Below are 22,991 nucleotides of genomic sequence, written 5' to 3' on the forward strand. Positions count from 1 at the left end.
TCATTGGCATGTCCCAGCTCATATCACACTGTCAGATGAGGAAACATCTTAAAATATTTTCTTTTTTTTAATTTAAATGTTTAAACCATAAACTAACCTCGATATTTCTGCACTCTTACCTGCGCATGCGTGAAAGAGCGCAGGTCCCAACTCAGGAAATCCCCCCTGCCCACGCAGGGAGTGCTCTGCACTTCCGGGCGCGTGTCATGCTGGGCAGGCCTTAATTGGCCCGCCCACGTAAAATGGTGGCGCGGCCCTGCTCGGGTTCACGCCTGCCCCCAAATAACCCCCTCAATGGGGGGAATTTCTGCCCTTTGTCTCTACATTACAGACTTTAACTCCAGACTACTCACTACTGACTACTGATTACAAAGGTAGCCTAAGCTATTCTGCTATTGGATAATAAGATCATGTGATCTTCATTACAACATTCTTCTTAAAGGTATATTACACATCAGATTACCACAGGCACTATGAGAATTAATTGATATGGGGATAGCGCGGGAAGGTGGAATTGAGATAGAAGTTCAGCCATGATCTTGTTGAATATTGGGGCAGACTTGAGGGCCACATGATCTACTCCAGCTCCTATTTCTTATCTACAGGTCCTGACGTTGCCAATCCTGGAGCTGATGGTCTCTAAAGTCCCTCTTCATGTATGGTGGATAAAGCATTAGGCAATCATCCTGGCATGGGAGTAAAGGAAGGCAAATGCAATATTGGCATTATTTCAAGAGGACTAGAATATAAAAGCAGGGATGTGCTGCTGAGGCTTTATAAGGCTCTGGTCAGACCACATTTAGAATATTGTGAGCAATTTTGGGCCCCGTATCTCAGGAAGGATGTGCTGGCCCTGGAGATGGTCCAGAGGAGGTTCACAAGAATGATCCCAGGAATGAAAGGCTTAACACATGAGGAACGTTTGAGGACTCTGGGTCTATACTCGATGGAGTTTAGAAGGACAAGGGGGGATCTGATTGAAACTTACAGAATACTGAAAGGCCTGGATAGAGTGGACATGGGGAAGATGTTTCCATTAGTAGGAGAGAATAGGACCCGAGGGCACAGCCTCAGAGTAAAGGGAAGACCTTTTAGAACAGAGATGAGGAGAAACTTTTTTAACCAGAGAGTGGTGAATCTATGGAATTCATTGCCACAAAAGGCTGTGGAGGCCAGGTCATTGAGTGTATTTAAGACTGATAGATAGGTTTTTGATTGGTAAGGGGATCAAAGGTTACGGGGCGAAGGCGGGAGAATGGGGTTGAGAAACTTATCGGCCATGACTGAATGGCGGAGCAGATTCGATGGGCCGAATGGCCTAATTTCTGCTCCTATGTCTTATGGTCTTATGGGAGTTCTCTCCTAGTTCTCACCTGTTTCAAAAGAATCTGCAGGGAGGATTCTGAAAAGCTAGCAAATTACCTGTGACTCAATTTGTAGAAGATTCTTTCTTTAGAGACTTGGAAACAAAAGAAGTCTGCAGGAAACACAACCCCTCTTTAAAAGGACTCCTGGTTTAAATGTGCCTCTAGTTCTTCAAAAGTTGGTAACTGGGTAGGTCAGCCAATTTAGGGGTAAACACAGCAACCATGTTAAGAGGTGCAGAAGTTAAAATATTCCAAGTCTATTTTTGACTAAAATATTGAATTTTAAACTGAAATGAAAACTCACCCATCCGCAACTGAACAGAAAGCATAATCGGAACACAAATATAACTTGTCAGGATGCATTTACTTTCTTAGTGTGAGCCAAAAGTTTGCGTCTCATGTCAACTATCTGTAATTTCCTTAACAAATAATGCCTCAGTGACCAAAGTATAGATTGAATTGGCAACCCATCTTTGATTTAATTATGTAACCAACAACACCATTTCGAAATTACACCAATGACAATACATTTTTGACTGCTAAAAAGAACAGCATGTGATTTCACGTACCTTACTGTAGAATTTCAGTGCTGCTCTGCAAAGAAAGGCTCTTCTACTCTGGGGCTCAAGCTTCAGTGCTTCATTACAGCTTAGAATGGCCTTGAGATACCGTCCCTGTGTTGCATAGTAAATAGCTCGACTTAGATAGACCTGCAGAAACAATGAAGATTTTGGTTAAGACACCATTGTTCTGACACTCTTGTTTGTTGTAAAAATTATACACTAAGTAATATTTCAGGTTAAATATTTTGTGCTATATTTTAAAATCTTTTGTTGTGCCTAGGAAACATTCAGTTTCCAAGTTTGTTGAAGAGGAAATAAAGAAAGACTCCTGTCTCTGCCTCCATTAACTGCCCTGGGATTCCCAGGATTTTCGTGGCTAAGTATAACTGGAATTGCCCCTACAATAGATGCATCCCATTGGTGGGGCACCAAAAGAAATTTGGCCAGAGGGCTTATTCTAGCATCCTTTCCTGATTGGAGTTCTGTAGGAAACCTGAGAAGAGCTCAAAGATCAATGAAAGAAAAATGTATTTCAGATTTGTGAAGCGTTTGGGATTTGGAACCTTCTGGTTGCTGCTCTGTCAATCTTATACTAAATTCTAGATTTATTTACAGAATGCAACATTACATATGAATGCCTCCTCCTCCCCAATACCCAGCATCCCAGAACTCTTTTTTAATAATCCTTTGATAAAATCAAATGACACAAATAAACAAATGATCAACCCTTTAAAGAGGCACTGGAACAAAAACAAAACTTAAAAAGAAACTTAACAAAATTCAATCAAATTGTTGTTTTGGGGGAGTTATGATGCACTCCAGCTCTGCGGTGCCCTCTAGTCATGGAAAGCATCAAGAGTGCTAGCAGACACTGTGTGCTCCCTCTCCAAAGACATTTGGGCCACGGAACGGAGGCAGACAGTCAGGTCAATCAACCCCTCAACTGCCCGGTGTCTGGATCTATTAATGGCGACCATGGCCAGGCCCAGGAATAGGCTAATGAGGAGGTCTTCCAATTTGCCTGCCCCCTCCACACTGCTGGCCAAAGATCAGGAATGTGGGGCTAACGTGCAGCCATAAGCTGAGGAGCAAAAAAACTAAAAAGGGGCTGCAACCTCGTGCACGCTATGTAAGCATGGAACACAGATTCCTGAAGACGGCAGAAAATACAGGCAGCCTGGGAGTCCATGAACCATCTTAACCTATGACTGCATGAGACTGCTGCATGCAACACCCTCCACACCAAATCCCTGATGGTAAAGGGAAGGACTCCATGTAGAGAGGTTCCCACTTGGGGCCTCTTTAAAAAATCAAATTAAAATTATGTTTCTAAAGTTGACAATGGAGTCTAGCCCCTGCAGTGCCATCAGTCACAGAAGGTCTCAAGAGCACCAATGGACATCGCATGCTCCCTCTCCAGGGTCACCTGGCCACAAACATAGCTGTAGAAGAGGGGCAGGCAGTCGGGTTGGTCAACCCCTCAACCACCCACTGCCTGGACCTGTTAATGGCCACCTTGGCTAGGCTTAGGATGGTAAAGGGGAGGGCTCCTATACAGAGGGCCTCCCACTCGGGGCCTCCACCACCTCCAGGTGGCAGAAGTCTTTCTTTATATGTGCTTAAGGTAATTAATAAATCAACGCCCTTCATCTGTGTATCTTTAACCTTGATAATACAATTAACATATCATTCACAATTATGCTATTCACCTCAACTTTTTCATGTGGTAGCAAGATCTCCACTTTAACCAGTCTCTAAAGAAATTTCTCTCGAATTCCTTATTGGATTTATCAGTGACCTTCTTAATATGGCAGATTGACTGATATGATTGATGTCACTGAAGATTGTCTGGAAAGATCCAGTGGTTAAATGTTCAGTGGTGTGATCAATTTAACCATCACTGATGAGACCATGCCCCTTGGTTGCAGTATGCTGGAGTGCAAGTATTTATTGATCAGGTGTTGATGCTCTCTGTAAAGCTTTAGCTTCCATCCACTATTCCAACCTCCATATCCTTGTTATTCTCTTCCTCACAACACAAGAGCAATGCTATTCTCATAAGGACAAGACGTCCCGCAAAATGTTTTTTTTTAGTACTCATTCTGAAGTTCCATACTGTCCTTAAGTGCCTAAGGCTTTAAGTTGCTCCAAAAATAACAATAGGTCTATGACGCTGAGTTTTGCATTGGTCAGTTTGCACTTCCATTTAAGCAAGGCTTTGAACTTAAAATTTAAAAACTTTAAAATAAAATAGCTTCAGTTTACATGACCGGAACAGGAGGTAGACCAGCACATTCAGTGGGTTACCCAAGCAAAAGTTAAAATCTATCCCTAAGTCTGCAAAAGACATAAGTGGTTAAATTTAGGATCACCTATTCCCCACTTGTAAACTGCCACCCCACAGAGTTGACACACCTCACAAATGATGAGTTTTGTGGAGCTATGGATATTGTGCCTCAGGCTTCACCATCGTGAAGCCAGTCTGGAGATAAGTACTCCAAGTTTGGGCCATTGTGCAGGTATGTACTTATGTCGTGCATTGGCGGCTGTCAGTAGCATTATGCAGAATGGTGGGTCAGGTGCAGGGGCCAGGTGAAAGATCTGAGATCATCCCTGGGCTTGGATGTCAAAGGTCAGGGATTTCAGGACCAGGAGAGGAGGCAATTGTGATAAATACTTACCTTTCATTTATGCAATAATTAGCACTGGTTTTCTCCAAGACCCTGTGTGGCCCAATTTAACACTCCTGCAATTTAAAAGCTTTGCTTGAAAATATGGCTTCAACTCTGCTATACTGCCTCTGTACATTGCACATACATCATAACACGACTTTTATAGTGGATTGTTTTCTAGGAATGGTACAGGGGTTAAAACAGAAGGAAAATGTCAGCATCACATAATCACAACCCCCACAAGCATTTATGTGCAGCAGGGAGGCTCAGGATCAGTGGCCAAGGTCTGGGGAGCTTGATAGGAGCAAACTTTTGACAGGATATTTTGGACCACGATTGCAACAGACACCTCACCGTTCATTTTATTTTCAGTTAGCACTACTAAAAAAAACTGAAAATGAACAATTTCCATTGGAAAATCTCAGGCTTCGGCCTATATTTGAACCAAATACATGGGGGAGAATTTTCTCCCCATCGGGGGGGGGGGTGTTGGGTGGTGACGGGCGCAGGCTGGTGTGCAGCCGATCACTGCTCGCTATCAGCTAGGCACCGCCATTTTGCAGGCCCACCCAGCATGACGCGCATCTGGAAGCGCTGAGCTCTCCCTGTGCGGGCAGGGGAGTAGGATGAGTTGGAGCCTGTGCTCTTTTGCGCAAGTGCACGAAAGAGCGCAGAAATCACCCTGAGGCACAGAGCTGCCTCATGGAGATTAGTTTAATTTTTTAAAAATTTTAATAAAGAAAAAAAGAATTTTAAGACATGTCCCCTCATATGACAGCGTCACATGAGCTGGGACATGTCAATGAATTTTTTTTTAAATTGTTTAATTTATAAACCCTTCATGAAACCTCATCCTGCCCATGGATGAGGTTTCATGATAAATGCAAAGGCCGCCTGGGCTTTTTGCCTGCTAACCTTAAGGTTGGAGGGCAGCTCAGTTAATAACTTTAATTAGTTTTGAAATGGTCTTAATAGGCCTTTGACAGTTTGGCGGGTGCGCAGCCGACTCCGCTATGCGCCCGCTGACTGAAGATTAGAAGGATATGCAGTGACGTCGGGACACACGCCTGACGTCACCGTGCGTCGTTTTATGCATCAGCGAGTGGGGCCCGCCTCTGCTTGCCGACCCGAAGATTCTGGCCATGATAAAAGTTTCTAATTTTTTGGAAGCACTTATTTATTCAAACTAAAAACACCATAAACATATTCAATTATATTCCCAGCCATTGTCATCAACATTAAAAATAACCAATACCTATAAATAATAGATATAGATCTGTAAATGAGACTTTTAAAAAGTGGTGACATTAAATATTTGTGAACTAATAAATAATTTTGTGTAAATATGGATAGTTGCTATCTCAAACCAATGAATACTTAGGTAAAATTCAATACCTCAAAGAGTTGTGGGTTGATTGCAAGGGCTCTGTGAAAGTCACGGACACAATTAACTTCATGAAGCTTCATTCTGCACAATCCTCGCTGATAATAAGCTTTAGCAAACTTTGGGTATAATTTCAGTGCATTATTAAATGAATCTATTGCCTGAAAAATATCAATCAGAAAGCACTTCAAGTAATGAAAAAAATAATCAAACATGCATATATCAAAATAAGGAAAAATATTCTCACCTCCCTCAGTTTATTCTGTTCAGTGTAGCAAAGACCCATGTGATAATGTATTTCTGCACTTCCTTTTAATTTGTTTCTAACTTTTACTTCAGTGGTTTCAAGTTCCAGATCCAAAGCTTTCTGAAAGCTAATCAATGCATCCTACATTGTGAACAGACAATCTGAGATATAACATAAGCTTTCAGATTACAAGCCTCGATGCTAATACTTAATTTTTTTTTGCATGGCAGTGACATAAAGGGAAAGGGGTGTAGAAAGAGGTTGAGGGAGAAGAAAGGGGAGGTGAATAAAAGATGGAGCACAAGAGAATAAATGGTGCCAAAAACACAATGGAATCTGCTGAGCAACTACCTATGAATATTTTCACAATGCAAATTTTAAACATAGGGAAAGAGTTATAAAAATGAATTGCTTCTTTAAACCTCATTCAATTAGATCATACTGGGTGGGCTAAGTAAACAAATATTTAATTCCAGTACTGAATTATATTTACAGGCTGTGACACAAATATTCCCCACCCTCCCACCTTAATATGCTCAAAATTACTCCTAACTTTCAATGTGAAATGTTAAAGAAAATTGACTTGCACATTCATAAAATATGGATTGCAGAGTGGTTTGAAGGACTTGTACTGTTGGATATGATTTTTTTTATTAATGAGTTTTTTTTACATTTTGTGCCTATGCCACCAAAATCACGAATTCATCAAAGCAGCATATGTTGCAAAGTAATTTATGATAAAAAAAATATTGTTGGTAGTTTCAAAATTAATAATTTTAATGCAACTTGACCATTTTGTAGGCTGATTCAATATGTTAACTAATATAGTGAACTAATATGGTTGAGTAACCATTTTGAATTAATTCAAGGGACATTTTAAAAACTAACCAGTTACTGCGTTATTAGAAACCAGCTAGGACAAATAGTGAGCCTCAACTGGGAGACAGTTGAAGAATAAGTAAGTAATCAATAGATGTATTGGCAAGTCTAGTAATATAACCTGTAACAGAACATCTGTAATGTTTTATGTTTTATAATTACACATACTTAACACTCGATTTTAAATACACTAATTGTACATTAGGAGAAGTCTGTACATTGAGAAGTGTTTCTCAAACAGATTGAAAATAAGATGTGCTGAAATCAAAGCCTTCATGACCTTGGCAAGTTACATTAAGATGAATAGGGCATTAATCAAGTATGAAACATTTTGAGTAGCCCATTGTATTATTGCATCAGATGATGCTCACAGGTGTAAAGAGCCAATTATCATTCAGCAGAAGGTTAAGTTAAGCAATTATAATTCGATAGTTAGGCTAATTCATGATAAGAAAATGTGAGCTGAGGGTATAAAAACGAAGGTTTGGGAAACCATTTTATAGCATGTTATCCACGTATTGATGGCCAGAGGTTTTCATCACTTCACACCTGCGGTTTGATCACCCAAGGAAGCCAAGAGAAGTCTGGTCAGTTGTTAAGTTTTTACTGTTAATTGAAACTTTGTCTTCTCTCTTTTTAACTTGCTACCTTTTCAATTTCGTTAATTGAGAATAAATCATTTGAATCTACCATCTAAAGTGTTCAGTCTTGCCTGATGGTTAAGTCTAATGCAAAGTAAATCAAATTTAACAAGAGTAAAGGGTTAATGGTTATGTTAATCAGACAATGATGTTAACATGATGTAAACATGACATCAGGGTCAGATGACCAAGCAACTCCAAGAGAGCAAAACACAAAACAGTCTTGTTCCAGAGAGCAATGTACTTACCATGAGGTAAATAAATAGTTCAAGAAAAACTAAGTACTGACTATCTCCAAGTCACTCATAGAGTGAGTGAAACCTCATCAAAACATGGTGGAAGCACTGGAGGCTACAATTTAAGAAACTGAGACCACAGATTGGTAACCCACAGGTGATGACATTTATCGCTCCCCTTGACCGCTTTTAGTTCAATTGACTACCCTTTGGCATATCCTCTATGCCAGAAATCTTTCAATGCACTATGTCCAACACCCTTGTAGGCAGAGAAGGGATAATTTGTCATATGGATGATTTGCTCATCCATGGTGTTACCAAATAGGAGAACAATCATAGGGTCTGGGAGGTTTTAAAAGTGCTTGAACATGCAGGCATCACTGAACAAAAAGTGCGAGTTTTGGAAAGAACACCATTAGATTGTTCTTAGGCCATATTATTCATCAAAAAGGGATAACAATGACCCCAAAAAGACCAAGACAATTAAAGAATTTCCACAGCCCTAGTACGTTGCTGACATACAAAGATTTTAGATATGGTCAACCAGGTGGGGAAATTCATCCCAAATCTGTCTGCCAGCAATGAACCTTTGCGAGACCTGCTGATAAAAGGTCAGCAGTGATATTGGGGAGTCAAACAGAACACCCTTGACAGGTTTAAAGAGCTGCTCATTTCTTCAGATGTGCCTGCGCACTAGGACCCTAAACTGCCAACCATGGTGGCAGCTGATACATCAGCGACAGAGCTTAGAGCTGTTCTTCTAAAGATCCAGGAGGATGGCAGGAAAGAAAGTTTATTATGCTTCTAGATTATTGACAGAAACTGAAAAATATTATGCAATAATGGAAAAGGAAGCACTAGCTGCAACATGGGCCTGCAAAAAAAATTTTCAGATTGCTTAATGAGCTTAAAATTCAGGATTGGGATAGACCATAAACCTCTGGTCACTCTCCTGAACTCCCTGGAAATTGCTAAGATGCCGCCAAGGATAGAGCATTTCCAGCTAAGACTCATGCGTTATGACTCTACAACAGGATAAGTACGAACATCCAAATTAGGAGCAGGAGTAGGCCACTCGGCCCCTCAACCCGGCTCTGCTATTCAATAAGATCATGGCTGATCTGAATGTAACCTCAACCCCATATTCCTGCCTCCCCCCAATAATCTTTCACCTCCTTGTTAATCAAGAATGTATCTAGCTCTGCCTTAAAAATATTCAAAGAATCTCCTTCCACCACTTTTTGAGGAAGAGTTCCAAAGACTCACAGCCCTCTGAGAGAAAAAACTTCTCATCTCTGTCATAAATGAGCAATCCCTTATTTTTAAACTTATTTTAAAAATTATTTATTTTTAATTATTAAACCCCGTTCTATTTGCCAAGGAAAAGTCAGACAATTGCTGACACACTGTTGAGAGTTACAGTTGACCAGGTTACAGAATATCACTTGACACTCATCTCTGAGGTGGAAGCATATTCATCATCAATAACACGTACACTAACAGTCTCTGAAAACAGATCAGAGATGCCCAGTGGAAGTACACAGAATGCAGTCAGGTCAGAACATACTGCTAAGACTGTTGGCCTGAATAAGTCCCAAGCAACCAGGTGTTAAGACAATACCATGAACAACAAAAACATCTGACGATTGTTGATGACCTTCTAGTCCTCAATGGTAGGCTAGTAATCCTAAGAGCGATGTGAGAAGATATGCTCCAAAAACTCCATGGTGTTCATTTGGACGCTGCCAAATGCAGGGTACGAGCACAACAACCAGTCTGGTGGCAGGGAATTTTGAGATCCATTGAAGATTTTATTTTGACATGCCATTATTATGCCATCAACAACCATGAACCAACAGAACCATTACTAACATCAACATTTCCATCCAGACCTTGGCAAAGGCTAGGGATGGCTCTGTTTGACTTCAGAGAAAAAAATTATCTCATAGTCATTGACTATTACTATTGCTGATTGGAAATCAGCAGACTCCGTACCACAACCACAGAAGCTGTGATTAAAGCTATGAAACATATATTTTTCCACATAGTATTCTGGGCATGGCAGCATCAGACAACGGTCCACAGTTTATGAATGAACACTTCCGATAATAGTCAGGCAGAATATGGATTTCACCATGTGACCAGTTTGAGAAGCAGAGAGAGGTATAAAAACCATGATGAAAAAGACAATGACCTAGAGTTAGTCTTATTTGAATACAGGGTGACGCCATTAATTAATGGCTTTCCGCCAGCAGAACTACTGATGGGGAGAAGGCTAAAGATCCAACTTCCTTCCTTGCAACATAAATTCAAACCCAACATCACCTTTCAAGATCATGACCAAATAAGATGTCATGAGCAAACACCAAAGAGAAACAGTCCAGCTGATATAATCACTGGCGTAGAGTGAGAACACTACTCATGTTAGAACCTGGGCAAACGGTGTGGTTAAGGGACCGTCAGGCAGAAGGTGCAGTCATTCAGCAAACACAGCAGCTGCAATACAAACACAACTTGGGGTTCTACGAAGGAACAGAAAGGCTCTGGTGCTCTTAGAAACCGGAAGGAGACACTCATTCCAGTATTACCATGATTGAACTGAAGAGACGGAATCCATGGCAAACACTTCCAGAAATGATGCTCAAGTCAAGGAACCAAGTGTAGACCAGCATCTTGACCAAGAATAATCATGGTGAGATCAGGTAGAGTCATAAAAGCACAAAGCAGGCTCAACCTATGATGGGGGGAGATGTTGGGAATGTTAGTATTTCAACATAAAAAAAATGTAAATAATTGAACAAAATAATTTAACAGTTTTGAGATTATGTTTGGGGACAGATGCGGAATAAAGGGTTAATGGTTATGTTAATCAGACAATGATATTAATGATGATGTAAGCATGACATTAGGGTCAGAAGACCAAGAGGTTCCAAGAACTCAAGACACAGAACAGTCTACAATGTACTTACCATGAGGTCTTTGCAAATAGCGTAAATAAATATTTCAAGAAAAACTAAATACTATCTCCAAGTCACTCATACAGCAAGTGAAACCTCATCAAAACAAATGCTAGCGATTCTGAACTGCCGAAGCACCTAACTGCAATTTTCTGCCATTAGAAAGGATGTTAACAAAATATCCAAATCCATACCTGTAGATATGAGCTTGATTATCCTGCAAGTAAAGTACCCAAATTTGACAAGAGCACAAAATAGTTATTTTCAAAAGCTCACAAAGATGATAGAAGGAGAACAGGTATGGGTTGTTTTTCACGCTGCTGGTTAATCAGTTAGGTTATAGCATACACAGTAGCTGCCCAGAGGAAGTCAGCGTGGGTACACAGCAGCTGCCAGAGGAAGTTAACGCAGGTACACAGCAGCTGCCCAGAGGAAGTTAACGCAGGTACACAGCAGCTGCCCAGAGGATGTCAAGGTGGGTACACAGCAGCTGCCCAGAAGTCAGGGTGGGTACACAGCAGCTGCCCAGAGGAAGTTAACGCAGGTACACAGCAGCTGCCCAGAGGATGTCAAGGTGGGTACACAGCAGCTGCCCAGAAGTCAGGGTGGGTACACAGCAGCTGCCCAGAGGAAGTTAACGCAGGTACACAGCAGCTGCCCAGAGGATGTCAAGGTGGGTACACAGCAGCTGCCCAGAAGTCAGGGTGGGTACACAGCAGCTGCCCAGAGGGTGTCAGCATGGGACCCTCCTGAAGTTTGTGGTAGGTCCTAATTATAAAGTCGTTGATGAGCTGCCAGCATGAAATGCAATCCCCAAATGCAACCAGCCAGTTGTGAGATAGTTGCCTGTGCAAGGCCTGCAATAGTCCTTAAAAAAGAGATTTATTTGGCATTAGGAATACAACTAAATGTGACTTTGGAACAGGAGGCAACAGGAAATGCATAACATTGGCCTGAATTTTTCCCTCTGCTGGCATGTGCAATTGCTGGGCCCGGGAGTGGTTGGGAAACGGGCCGCCAACTGCGATCGGCGCCCAACCACGATTTCACGCTGGCTAGCCAATTAATGGCCAGCCAGTGGGAAATGCATGCTGAAAAGCTCAGTGCTGCTGGGGTGGGGGTGGGTAGATGGTGGGTGACAACATCACCACGGGCACAGGTGAGCACCTCTACTGAGCTCCTGAAGGCAGACAGCTGCCTCATGGAGCTGCAGACCTCCAAATAATAAAATAAAGCATAGAAAAGCTACAATAATTGTCCATGCAGCACAATCAAGCACCTGAAAGCATACCTCATAAAAATGCTGCCCCAGATATTTACTTTATTTTATTCACCAACAGAAATTTCACCTGCCCTTAGATAGGGTTTCATGAAAAATGTAAAGACTGCCTGGCCAGTTGGCCCATCTACCAACCATAAGGTTGGATGGGCCACGAAAAATCAGGTTCAATTGCGCCATTAATGGATTTAATTGCCCACTTAATTGTTGGCGGCATGCTTTCGACTGCTACACACGCCCGCTGAGCGAAATATCACACAAGTGCACGATGACGTTGGGACACTTGCCCAATGTCATCTCACGTGATTGTATGCCCAGTCAGGTTGGATGCGCGCCCACCCACAGGATGGAAAATTCTGCCCATTGCAAAGCATTTCATGTACAAAACCCACATGCAACTGGTTAAAAATGTCACCAGAAGTTCCAACCAACTTTCCTGACAGCTGTTGAACATCCCTTTAATCATTGGTAAAAATGGCGATTGCCTGACCAAGAATGGCATTTGGGTAGTAACTGTTTTATTTAAATCTGATTTGTGTATATGCACAAGACTCCCGTCTGACCAAGAGGAACTTCGGCTGCAAAGGTGCAGGTCTACCCAAAAGTGGAACAATATCATTGTAACAATAAGTCAATCTGACTACTCACCATTAATTTGGTTTTACTTCACCATATTATGAACAAAAAAAGCAATGGCAACACAAAAGTCGCCCCCATTGCAATTCAGGCCATGTTATTATTGTTATAATCTACTGTAAAAAATTACTAAACTACTCAAAAAATTACAGAATTAAAAAAAAAAGATATTTGAAGAGTGACATCACAAGACAGCACGAGAGAGCGGCGGAGGGATCAGAACCAGCGTGGGTGCAGGGAAGCTTCAAAAAGTGACGTTAGCACAAATTTGAGAGCTGATTGGTGAGTAGTGGGTAAGTGTTTTTCTCCAGTTTTTTTCTCCAGTTTTTCTCCAGATTAAAATAGATTAAGCTAAGGAGAGATAAGAGTTCTAGTTTTTATTTAAAGTACATAAATAATTTAACTTTTTTTACTGTATTTAACTTAAATTAAGACGTTTTTTCAACTAGAGGCATAGCAGGACAGCTCAGTCCCATATTATGTACCGCCTGCAACATGTGGGAAGTCCTAGATGCTCCTTGCACTCTGCCCGACCACGTGTGCAGGAAGCGCCACCAGCTGCAGCTACTTGAGCTCCGGGTTTCGGAGCTTGAGCAGCAGCTAGAGGGACTGAGGTGCATCCGCGAGACTGAGAGTTTCATGGATAGCACGATCTTAGACATGGTCACCCCACAGCTTACAGAGAGGTGACTATCAGTCAGAAGAAAGGTGTCAGGAAATCCCCAGGGTACATCTCGCTCGAGAACTGTTTTTCTGTATTGGAAAACATGTGAGTGACGGTTCCTCTGGGGAGTGCAGCCACGTTCATGGCACTGTGAGTGGCTCAGCTGCACAGGGGGGAGGAAAAAGAGCAGATGAGTAATAGTGATAGGAGACTCGATAGTAAGGGGAACAGACAGGTGTTTCTACAGCCACAGATGTTACTCCAGGATGGTATGTTGCCTCCCTGGTGCCAGGGTCAAGGATGTCACTGAACAGCTACAGGGCATTCTAAAGGGGGAGGGCAAACAGACAAAGATCGTGGTACCTATTGATGCCAACAACATAAGTAGAAGGAAGGATGAGGTCCTGCAAACAGAATTTAGGGAGCTAGGAAACAGACTTAAAAAAAAAAGGGCCTCAAAAGGTAGTAATCTCTGGATTACTTCCGGTGCCATGCGCTAGTGAGTATAGAAATAGGAGGTTAGTCCAGATGAATGCATAGCTGGAGAGATGGTGCAAAAGGGAGGGCTTTTGATTTCTGGGACATTGGGACCATTTCTGGGGGCAGAGGGACCTGCACAAGTTAACATGTAAGTATGATGTCATTGCTGTCAGAGAGATATGGTTGAGAGAGGGGCAGGATTGGCAGCTCAATATTTCAGAATATAGGGTCTTCAGGCAAGACAGAGAAGGAGGTAAAAGAGGAGGGGGAATCACAATATTGATCAAGGGATCAATTGCAGCAGTAAAGAGGGATGGCATCTTAGAAGGATCCACAAATGAAGCCATATGGGTAAAACTTAAAAACAAAAAAGGAGCAATCACATTGTTGGGAGTGTATTATAGGCCCTCAATCAGTCAGAGAGAAACAGAAGAGCAGATATGTCGGCAAATTTCAGAGAAGTGTAAAAATAATAGAGTAGTAATAGTGGGGGATTTCAACTTCCCCAACATTAACTGGGTTAGTCATAGTGTGTTAAGTTTAGAGGTAGCGGAATCCTTAAAATGCATCCAGGAAAGATTTTTAAGCCAGTATGTAGAAGGTACTACAAGAGACGGGACAGTCCTGGACTTAATTTTAGGGAATGAAGCCAGGCAAGTGGTAGAGGTATCAGTAGGAGAGCATTTTGCAAATAGTGATCCTAACTCCGGTAAATTCAAGGTTGTTATGGAAAACGACAAGGATGGGCGTGAAATCAGAGTTCTAAATTGGGGGAAGGCCGATTTTAATAAGATCAGATATGATTTGGCCAGAGTGGACTGGGAGCAGCTACTTTTAGGTAAATCTGTGTCAGAGCAATGGGACTCATTCAAGAAGGAAATAGGGAAAGTACAGGGCCAACATATTCCAGTAAAGACAAAGGGTGGGGCAAACAAATCCAGGGAACCCTGGATGTCGAGGGATATACAGGATTGGATAAAGACAAAAAGGGAGGCTTATGGCAGATACCGAGGGCTCAAAACAGCAGAAGCCCTAGAGAAGTATAAAATGTATAGGGGGGAACTTCAAAAGGAAATTAGGAGAGCAAAAAGGGGGCATGAAAAACATTGGCAGGTAAAATAAAGGAAAATCCAAAGTTATTTTACAAGTGCATTAAGAGTAAGAGGATAACTAGGGAAAGAGTAGGGCCCATTAAGGACCATAGTGGTAATTTGTGTGTGGAGCCAGAAGATGTAGGGAGGGGTCTAAATGAATACTTTGTGTCGGTGTTCACGAGTAAGAAGAATGATGTGGGTATGGAAATCAGGCAGAAGGACTGTGGTATAATTAAATAAATTAGCATGGAAAGGGAGGAGGTTCTAGGTGGTCTGGCAGGCTTAAAAGTAAATAAATCTCGAGGCCCGGATGAAACATATCCCAGGCTGTTGAGTGAGGCAAGGGAGGAGATAGCAGAGGTGCTGGCAATAATTTTCAATACCTCTTTGACCACAGGAGAAGTGCCAGAGGACTGGAGGGCATCCAATGTGGTGCTGTTATTCAAGAAGGGAAGAAGGGATAAACCAGGGAACTACAGGCCAATCAGTCTGACCTTAGTGATAGGGAAGCTATTGGAAGCAATCCTGCGGGACAGAATTAGTCTACACTTGGAGAGGCAGGGATTGATCAAGGACTATCAGCATGGTTTTGTTAAGGGGAGGTCATGTCGGACCAATTTGATTGAATTTTTCGAAGAGGTGACCAGGTGTGTAGATGAGGGCAATGCATTTGACGTAGTCTAATTGGACTTCAGCTAGGCTTTTGATAAGGTCCCACATGGGAGATTGAAGGTAAGAGCCCATGCAATCTAAGGCAATTTGGAAAATTGGATCCAGAATTGGCTGAGTGGCAGGGAGCAGAGGGTGTTGGTCAAAGGATGTTTTTGTGACTGGATGCCTGTGTCCAGTGGGGTTCCATAGGGATCGGTGTTGGGTCCCTTGCTGTTTGTGTTATATATAGATGATTTAGACTTGAATGTAGGAGGGTTGATCAGTAAGTTCGTGGATGACACGAAAATTGGTGGGTGGTAAATAGTGAGGAGGATAGCCTTAGGTTACAGGAGGGCATAGATGATCTGGTCAGTTGGGCTGATCAGTGGCAAATGGAATTTAATCCGGATAAGTGTGAGGTGATGCACTTGGGCAGGACAAACAAGACATGGGAATACACAATGAATGGTAGGACACTGGGAAGTACCAAGGACCAGAGGGACCTTGGTGTGCATGTCCACCAGTCCATTAAGGTAGCGGGACAGGTAGATAAGGTGGTTAAGAAGGCATACAGGATACTTGCCTTTATTAGCCGAGGCATAGAATATATGAGCAGGGAGGTTAAGCTGGAACTGTATAATACGCTGGTTAGGCCACAGCTAGAGTATTGCATGCAGTTCTGGAATCCGCGTTATAAGAAGGATGTGATTGTGCTAGAGAGAGTTCAGAGGAGATTTACCAGGACGTTGCCTGGGCTGGAGAGTTTTAGTTATGAGGAGAGATTGGATAGACTGGGGTTATTTTCCCTGGAGCAGAGGTGATTGAGGGGGGACATGATTTAGGTGTATAAAATTATGAGGGACATAGATAGGGTAGACAGGAAGGAACTTTTCCCCTTGGTGGAGGGATCAATAACCAGGGGGCATAGATTTAAGGTAAGGGGCAGGAGGTTTAGAGGGGATGTGAGGAAGAACTTTTTCACCCAGAGGGTGGTGGGAATCTGGAACTCACTGCCTGAAAGGGTAGTAGAGGCAGAAACCTTCATAACATTTGAGAAGTATTTGGATGTGCACTTGCGATGCCATGGCATACAAGGCTATGGGCCTAATGCTGGAAAATGGGATTAGAATAGTTACGTACTTGTTTGACCGGTTCCGGACTCAATGGGCCAAAGGGCCTTTTTCTGTGCTGTAGACCTCTTATGACTTTATGACTCTTTGATGCACATCTAAACAGTTACATTTTAAATCCAACCAAGATTTGACAAATATGCTGTTGCAATTCCTTTAACTGAGTCTCCTATTCAAATATTCAGATCAATTTTCCTCTTGTTTGCACATACAGCATCCCAATTTCCTGGGAACAAAACAAAGAAAGGGGTGGAAACCCATTACCCTGTGTCCCTACCCCTTTTGCACTTCATTCACAGTCCCGGGGCAGCTTTAGTGGAGTGCCCCCATCTCAAACAGGTTATTGTATATAAATGATGCAGAAATTGTCAGAACATTCCTCTCATTTTCCTGATTCTTAGCCTGGCACAGGCCAAAATATTGCATTGTTCACTGAAAGGATCTGAGAAGTAAATATATATTTGGATGAACCAACAAACTAATTATAATGCCAAACAGATAAGCCTCCTTCTTCGGACCAGTAAAGAAAATCTTTAATATGCTCACCCAACTTGTGGTAGGAGAGAGAAGGAAAATACAAACATACGAACATATGAATTAGGAGCATGAGTAGGCCACTCGGCCCCTCGAACCTGCTCTGCCATTCAATAAGATCACGGTTGATTTGATTGTAACCTCCTGCCTACCCCTGATAACCTTTCATTCTCCTGATTATCAAGAATATATCTAGCTCTTCCTCAAAAATATTCAAAAACTCTACTTCCACCACCTTTTGAGGAAGAGAGTTTCAAAGGTTCACAACCCTCTGAGTGAAAAAAGAACTGTCTTAAATGGGCGACCCTTATTTTTAAACAGTGACCCCCCTAGTTCTAGATTCTCCTAGTTCTAGAAACATCCTCTCCACATCTACCCTGTCAAGACCCCTCAGGATCTTAAAGGTTTCAATCAAGTTGCCTCTTACTCTTCTAAACTGCAGTGGATACAAGCCTCGTCTGACCAACCTTTCCTCCTAGTAAAAACAAACCTGCTATTAGTCTAGTAAACATTCTCTGAACTACTTCTATTGTATTTACATCCTTCCTTAAATAAGGAGGTCAATACTGTACACACTATTCCAGATTTGGGCCAGTATTATATGCCTCATGGACAGGTGCACACCTGACCCGTCCAGCTGCGAAATAGCACAAGGTGACATCAGGCTAACGTCCCGATGTCACTGTGCACTCACGCAATATCTCGCTCAGCCGGTGAGTGCAGCAGTCGGAAGCGCACCCACTGACAATTAAGGGGGCAATTAAGCCCATCAAGGAGGCAATTGAAAGTGATTTTTTGTGGCCCGTCCACATTTACAGTTGCCTGACGGGCCTTTATATATTTGCTCAAACCTCGATCCAGGGCGGGATGAAATCTCTGTCAGGAAATAAAATAAAAAGAGATATCTGGGGACTGGTTTTTTCTGAGGTGTGCTTTCAGGTGCTTGACTGTGCTGCATGGAAATATTTTGCAGCATTTTTTGTTGTTTCGTTTATTTTGTGGAGGTCTACAGCTCCCTCAGGCAGCTGTCTGCCTTCAGGGAGCTCACTGGGAACGCTCACCGGCATCCACAGCGTTGGTCTCACCAATGCCATGTACAACTGAAGCATAACCTCCCTACTAATGTATTCAATTTCCCTCGCAATAAACAATAGCATTCAATTCACTTTCCTAATTACTTGCTGTACCTGCATACTAGTCTTTTGCGACTCATGCACTAGGATACCCAGATGCCTCGGAATCTTAGAGCTCTGTAATCTCTCACCATTTAAATAATATGCTTCTTTTTTATTCTTCCTGCCAAAATGGACAGCTTCGCATTTGCCCACATTATACTGCATTTGCCAGATCTTTTCCCACTCACTTAACCTATCTATGTCCCTTTGTAGCCTCTTTACGTCCTCTTCACAACTTACTTTCCTGCCTACCTTTATGTCATCAGCAAATTTAGCAACCATACCTTCAGTCCCTTCATCCAAGTTATTTATATAAATTGTAAACAGTTGAGGCCCCAGCACTGATCCCTGTGGCACGTCGCTCATTACATCCTGCCAACCAGAAAAAGACCCATTCATGCCTGCACTCCGTTTCCTCTTAGCTATCCAATCTTCTATCCACGCCAATATGTTACTCCCTACACCATTAGCTTTTATTTTTTGCAATAACCTTTGATGGGTCACCTCATCCTTTGTCCACAGCACATGTGACTCCTTCAAAGAACTCCAATAAATTGGTTAAACATGATTTCCCTTTCACAAAACCATGTTGATTCTGTCTGATTGCCTTGAATTTTTCAAAGTGCCTTGCCATAACATCTTTTTTCCTAATTTTCTCAATTTTTCCCAATATTTTCCCAATGACAGATATTAAGCTAACTGGCCTATAGGTCCCTGCTTTCTGTCTCCCTACCTTTTTGAATGAAGGAGTTACATTTGCTATTTTCCAATCGAATGGAACATTCCCCAAAGCTAGGGAATTTTGGAAAATTAAAGCCAACTACCCCACTAGCCACTTATTTTAAGACCCTAGGATGAGACCATCAGGACCTGGGGATTTGTCAGCCCGCAGTTCCAGCAATTTGTTCAATACCACTTCCCTGGTGATTGTAATTTTCCTGAGTTCCTCCCTCCCTTACATTTCCTGATTTACAGCTATTTCTGGGATGTTACTTGTATCTATAGTGAAGACCGATGCAAAATACCTGTTCAATTCATCTGTCATTTTCTTATTTTCCGTTGTTAATCCCCCAGACTCACTTTCTATAGGGCCAGTGCTCACTTTGTTAACTTTTTTTTTTATTTAATTATCTATAAATATCCATCTTTATATTCCTAGCTAGCTTTTTTTCCTACTCTAGCTTTTCCCTCCTTATTAATCTTTTTGTCATTTTTTGCTGTTCCTTATATTCTGTCCAATCTTCTGCCCTGCCACCCTACTTTGCACAATTATATACTTTTTCTTTAAGTTTGATACTGTCTTTAACTTTCTTAGTCAACCGCAGATGGTGGGCCCTCCCTTTGGAATTTTTCTTTCTCTTTGGAATGTACCTATTCTATGTATTCTTAAATATCCCTTTAAATTTCCGCCACAGCATCTCTATTGACCTATCCCTTAACCTCATTTGCCAGTTCACTTTAGCTAGCACTGCTTTTATACCCTCATAATTGCACTTGTCTAAGTTTAAAATACTAGTTTTGGACCCAATCTTCTCTTCTTCAAACTGAAGTCAAACTCATCACCATAATGTTTACTTAGATAAATTAGATTAGTGGGAGGAACAAAACTAAATTGGACCAGTTTTTAAAGGCATTGCTTAAACAAATACTGATGATTATTATCAGTGGGTAGTGATCTATTCAATTCAACAAAGGATACAGTTAGTCATATATTTAGAGCCTTATTCATTTTAAGACAAAAACTGTGACCTAGGATTTCCTCAGCTGTTACAACCCCATCACAGTAACTGCCAAAACTGCAGCAGAAATCTTGAACAGAGTTTCCACTGAAATTCCAGAGAAATTCCAGTGTCAGAGCAATAGTGGCTCTGTGATAATTTCCTGTCGCATAAACAAATGCATCTGTTAACATTGGATAAGGATCAGACAAAACATTTATTTCTAGCATTTACAGATACCAATATCATGTTTTAAAATTAGATCAGGTAGTATAACCTCACCAGTCATAACAGCCCTGATACTAACTCCAACCTACATTCAGAGCGCAGGGTTGCAATACCATGTGCGAAACACTGAATAAGTTTCGACATGTCAGTCTGTGGTATTTTACTGCACCCACTTCATTGTAAGTTGACTTCCGGAATTGACATTGACTGTATGGCAGTGGGCATGTTGCAGACCTGGATAACACCATGGCAAAATGGAGTATTTCAAGGGTCAATCCAAAGATGGAATTTGGAGGAGTTAGCAGTTTGCACAAAGAGATCATTCTGGTGGCTATAGCTAGTACTGAAGGCACTTCCATCCAGGCACATGAAGCACATCTTAAGCATAAAAACAAAATACTGAGGATGCTGTAGATCTGAAATAACAACAAAGATTGCTGTAAAAACTGAGCAGGTCTGGCAGCTTCTGTGGAAAGAGCTGCAGAGTTAATGGGTGGAATTTTCCCAGAATTGCACTAAGTGCGGTAGCAGGTGGGTAAATGAAGTAAAATGAAAATGATGAAAATGGCTGGTTTTCACACCATATCTTCCTGAGCCCGCCTCAGTATATATTCACTCTCGCTAAACACGCCGTTCCCATGGTGGGCGGGCACTCATTCGCCCGCTCGCCATCGCCCCGCTGTTGCAGCACACAGGCTGCCATCTTTAAAAGGCAGCCGCCAGCAAAGCGCTCATCGCCACTAGCTCACCACCGCTGACTGTGAGACATGGCCAGCCAAGGCAAAAAGACTGCAGCCCCCAGCTTCAACAACGGGTCCCTCAAGTGACTGCTGGATGCCATGGAGTCTCGCCAGGATGTGCTCTACCCCATTCTGGCCACAGGATGGGTAGCAATTGCATCGAACCGGCTGAGGAGGCGATGGCAGCGGTGGTCAGCGTGAACGCTCTGCAAAGGACAGCCACCCAGTGCCACAAAAGGATGAATGATCTCTGTTCCACCAGGACAAGTCACTCTTTTCATCACTCCCAACTCACACTCACAAATCCATCACACATCCACAGGGCCCTCACTCACTGCTGATGCAAGGGACATCACCATTCACTCTCTCACACTCACCCTCACTGTCCTCATCCCATCTATGGGACCACTCACCACCCACACAGGCCAGGCATACTTATCATCTGGCCCGGCAGGTGTCCTGATTCACTCTCCCCATCTCTATCCATGCAGGACAAACTGGCTCACAACAGGGGAGAAAGGTCTCAGACAGGTGGAGGGATGCCGGAAGTCAAAGTTCTGACGGAACTTAAAAACAGAGCCATCCAGCTGACTGGCAATGACTGAGGCCGGTCCTGGGCTGACGGTGAGGTTGGCACTGCTCTACTAAGTGAGGATCCAGCTGTGCAACATCCATCAGACAACCATGCTGTGAGTGATGTGTCCTCTTTCACAGGCCACTGCCATGCACCAATTATCTCCCCTTGCTTTCGCAGGCACATCTGCCAAACAGCTGACAGAGTCCATGACCCAGGGCCTCTTATCAAGCACCAAAGAAACTTCTAAAGAGGAACCTGAAGGCATCCTCCCAGCACAGCACTCACCCAAACCCTCCACCAACAGAGGGACACAAACCTTGGTGGGACCTAGCTTTAGAGTAGCCTCAGGATCTCAATCTGGTGAGCACATCGCACTTTCTGATCCATAGCAGGCGGAGGCAGGGACTTCCCAGGTCCCCGGTACTCAGAGGACTGCTGGAGGCCAGAACATTGCTGAGTCCGAGTCAGATGACAAGCCTCTGGACTCGGTCATGTCACAGTTGCTGGAGCTGCAAAGGAAAGCTCGGGAACATAAGGTAGGGATGTCCTCTGCACTCCTCAGATTGCAAGGCACGATGGAGGAGTCCATCCATCTTCAGGCTGAGGTGATAGTGCCGGCATTGCAACACACCAACGTCAGCACTGGCAGGATGACGGCCGCCATGGAGACTTTAGTCCAGGACATCACTCTTGCACTGATGCGCAGGCTTAACTCCATCACTGATGCCATAGTTGGCCTCCAACAGTGTGTACACAAGAGGGGTGCTGGGCAGCTCGATCTCACTCCAGCTACCCCTTCCGCTTACGGAGTTAGCCAGGGGCCCTCGGGCACCCATAGGGAGGAGGATCAGCAGGTGCACACTCCGGAGCCATCCACCCAGGTGACTCTGGGAGTGACCGACCCATCTGATTCCCCTCTTCCTGTGACCTCCGCAGATCCAGCTTCACAGGCCGAGAATGGTACCACTGCCTCACAGCAAGACCCCGAAAACAGGCCAGGGCCCTTCAAGTCTCAACCCTCCAGAGGACACCCACCAAAGTTACCACAGGCAGGGCGTCACAATCAGCAAGGTGACTCCATCTCTCCTGTAGATGTCTGGGGAGCACCAAGATGCAGCGGCAGGGTTAGGAAAGTTAGT

General features: G+C 42.9%; 1 protein-coding gene across 1 annotated transcript in view; it reads right to left on the reverse strand.

The window, feature by feature from the left end:
- ttc6 (tetratricopeptide repeat domain 6) overlaps positions 1 to 22,991 on the reverse strand; it is a 213,144-nt gene that overhangs the window by 125,404 nt on the left and 64,749 nt on the right. The window contains exons 12-14 of the mRNA XM_041214176.1: positions 6,234 to 6,374; positions 5,998 to 6,147; positions 1,937 to 2,077 (exon numbers count right to left, since the gene is read on the reverse strand). Of these exons, the coding sequence (XP_041070110.1) occupies positions 1,937 to 2,077; positions 5,998 to 6,147; positions 6,234 to 6,374 (432 nt within the window). The remainder of the gene's footprint in view (positions 1 to 1,936; positions 2,078 to 5,997; positions 6,148 to 6,233; positions 6,375 to 22,991) is intronic.

The sequence above is a fragment of the Carcharodon carcharias genome, chromosome 20, assembly GCF_017639515.1.
Source record: "Carcharodon carcharias isolate sCarCar2 chromosome 20, sCarCar2.pri, whole genome shotgun sequence".
Classification (NCBI taxonomy): domain Eukaryota; kingdom Metazoa; phylum Chordata; class Chondrichthyes; order Lamniformes; family Lamnidae; genus Carcharodon; species Carcharodon carcharias.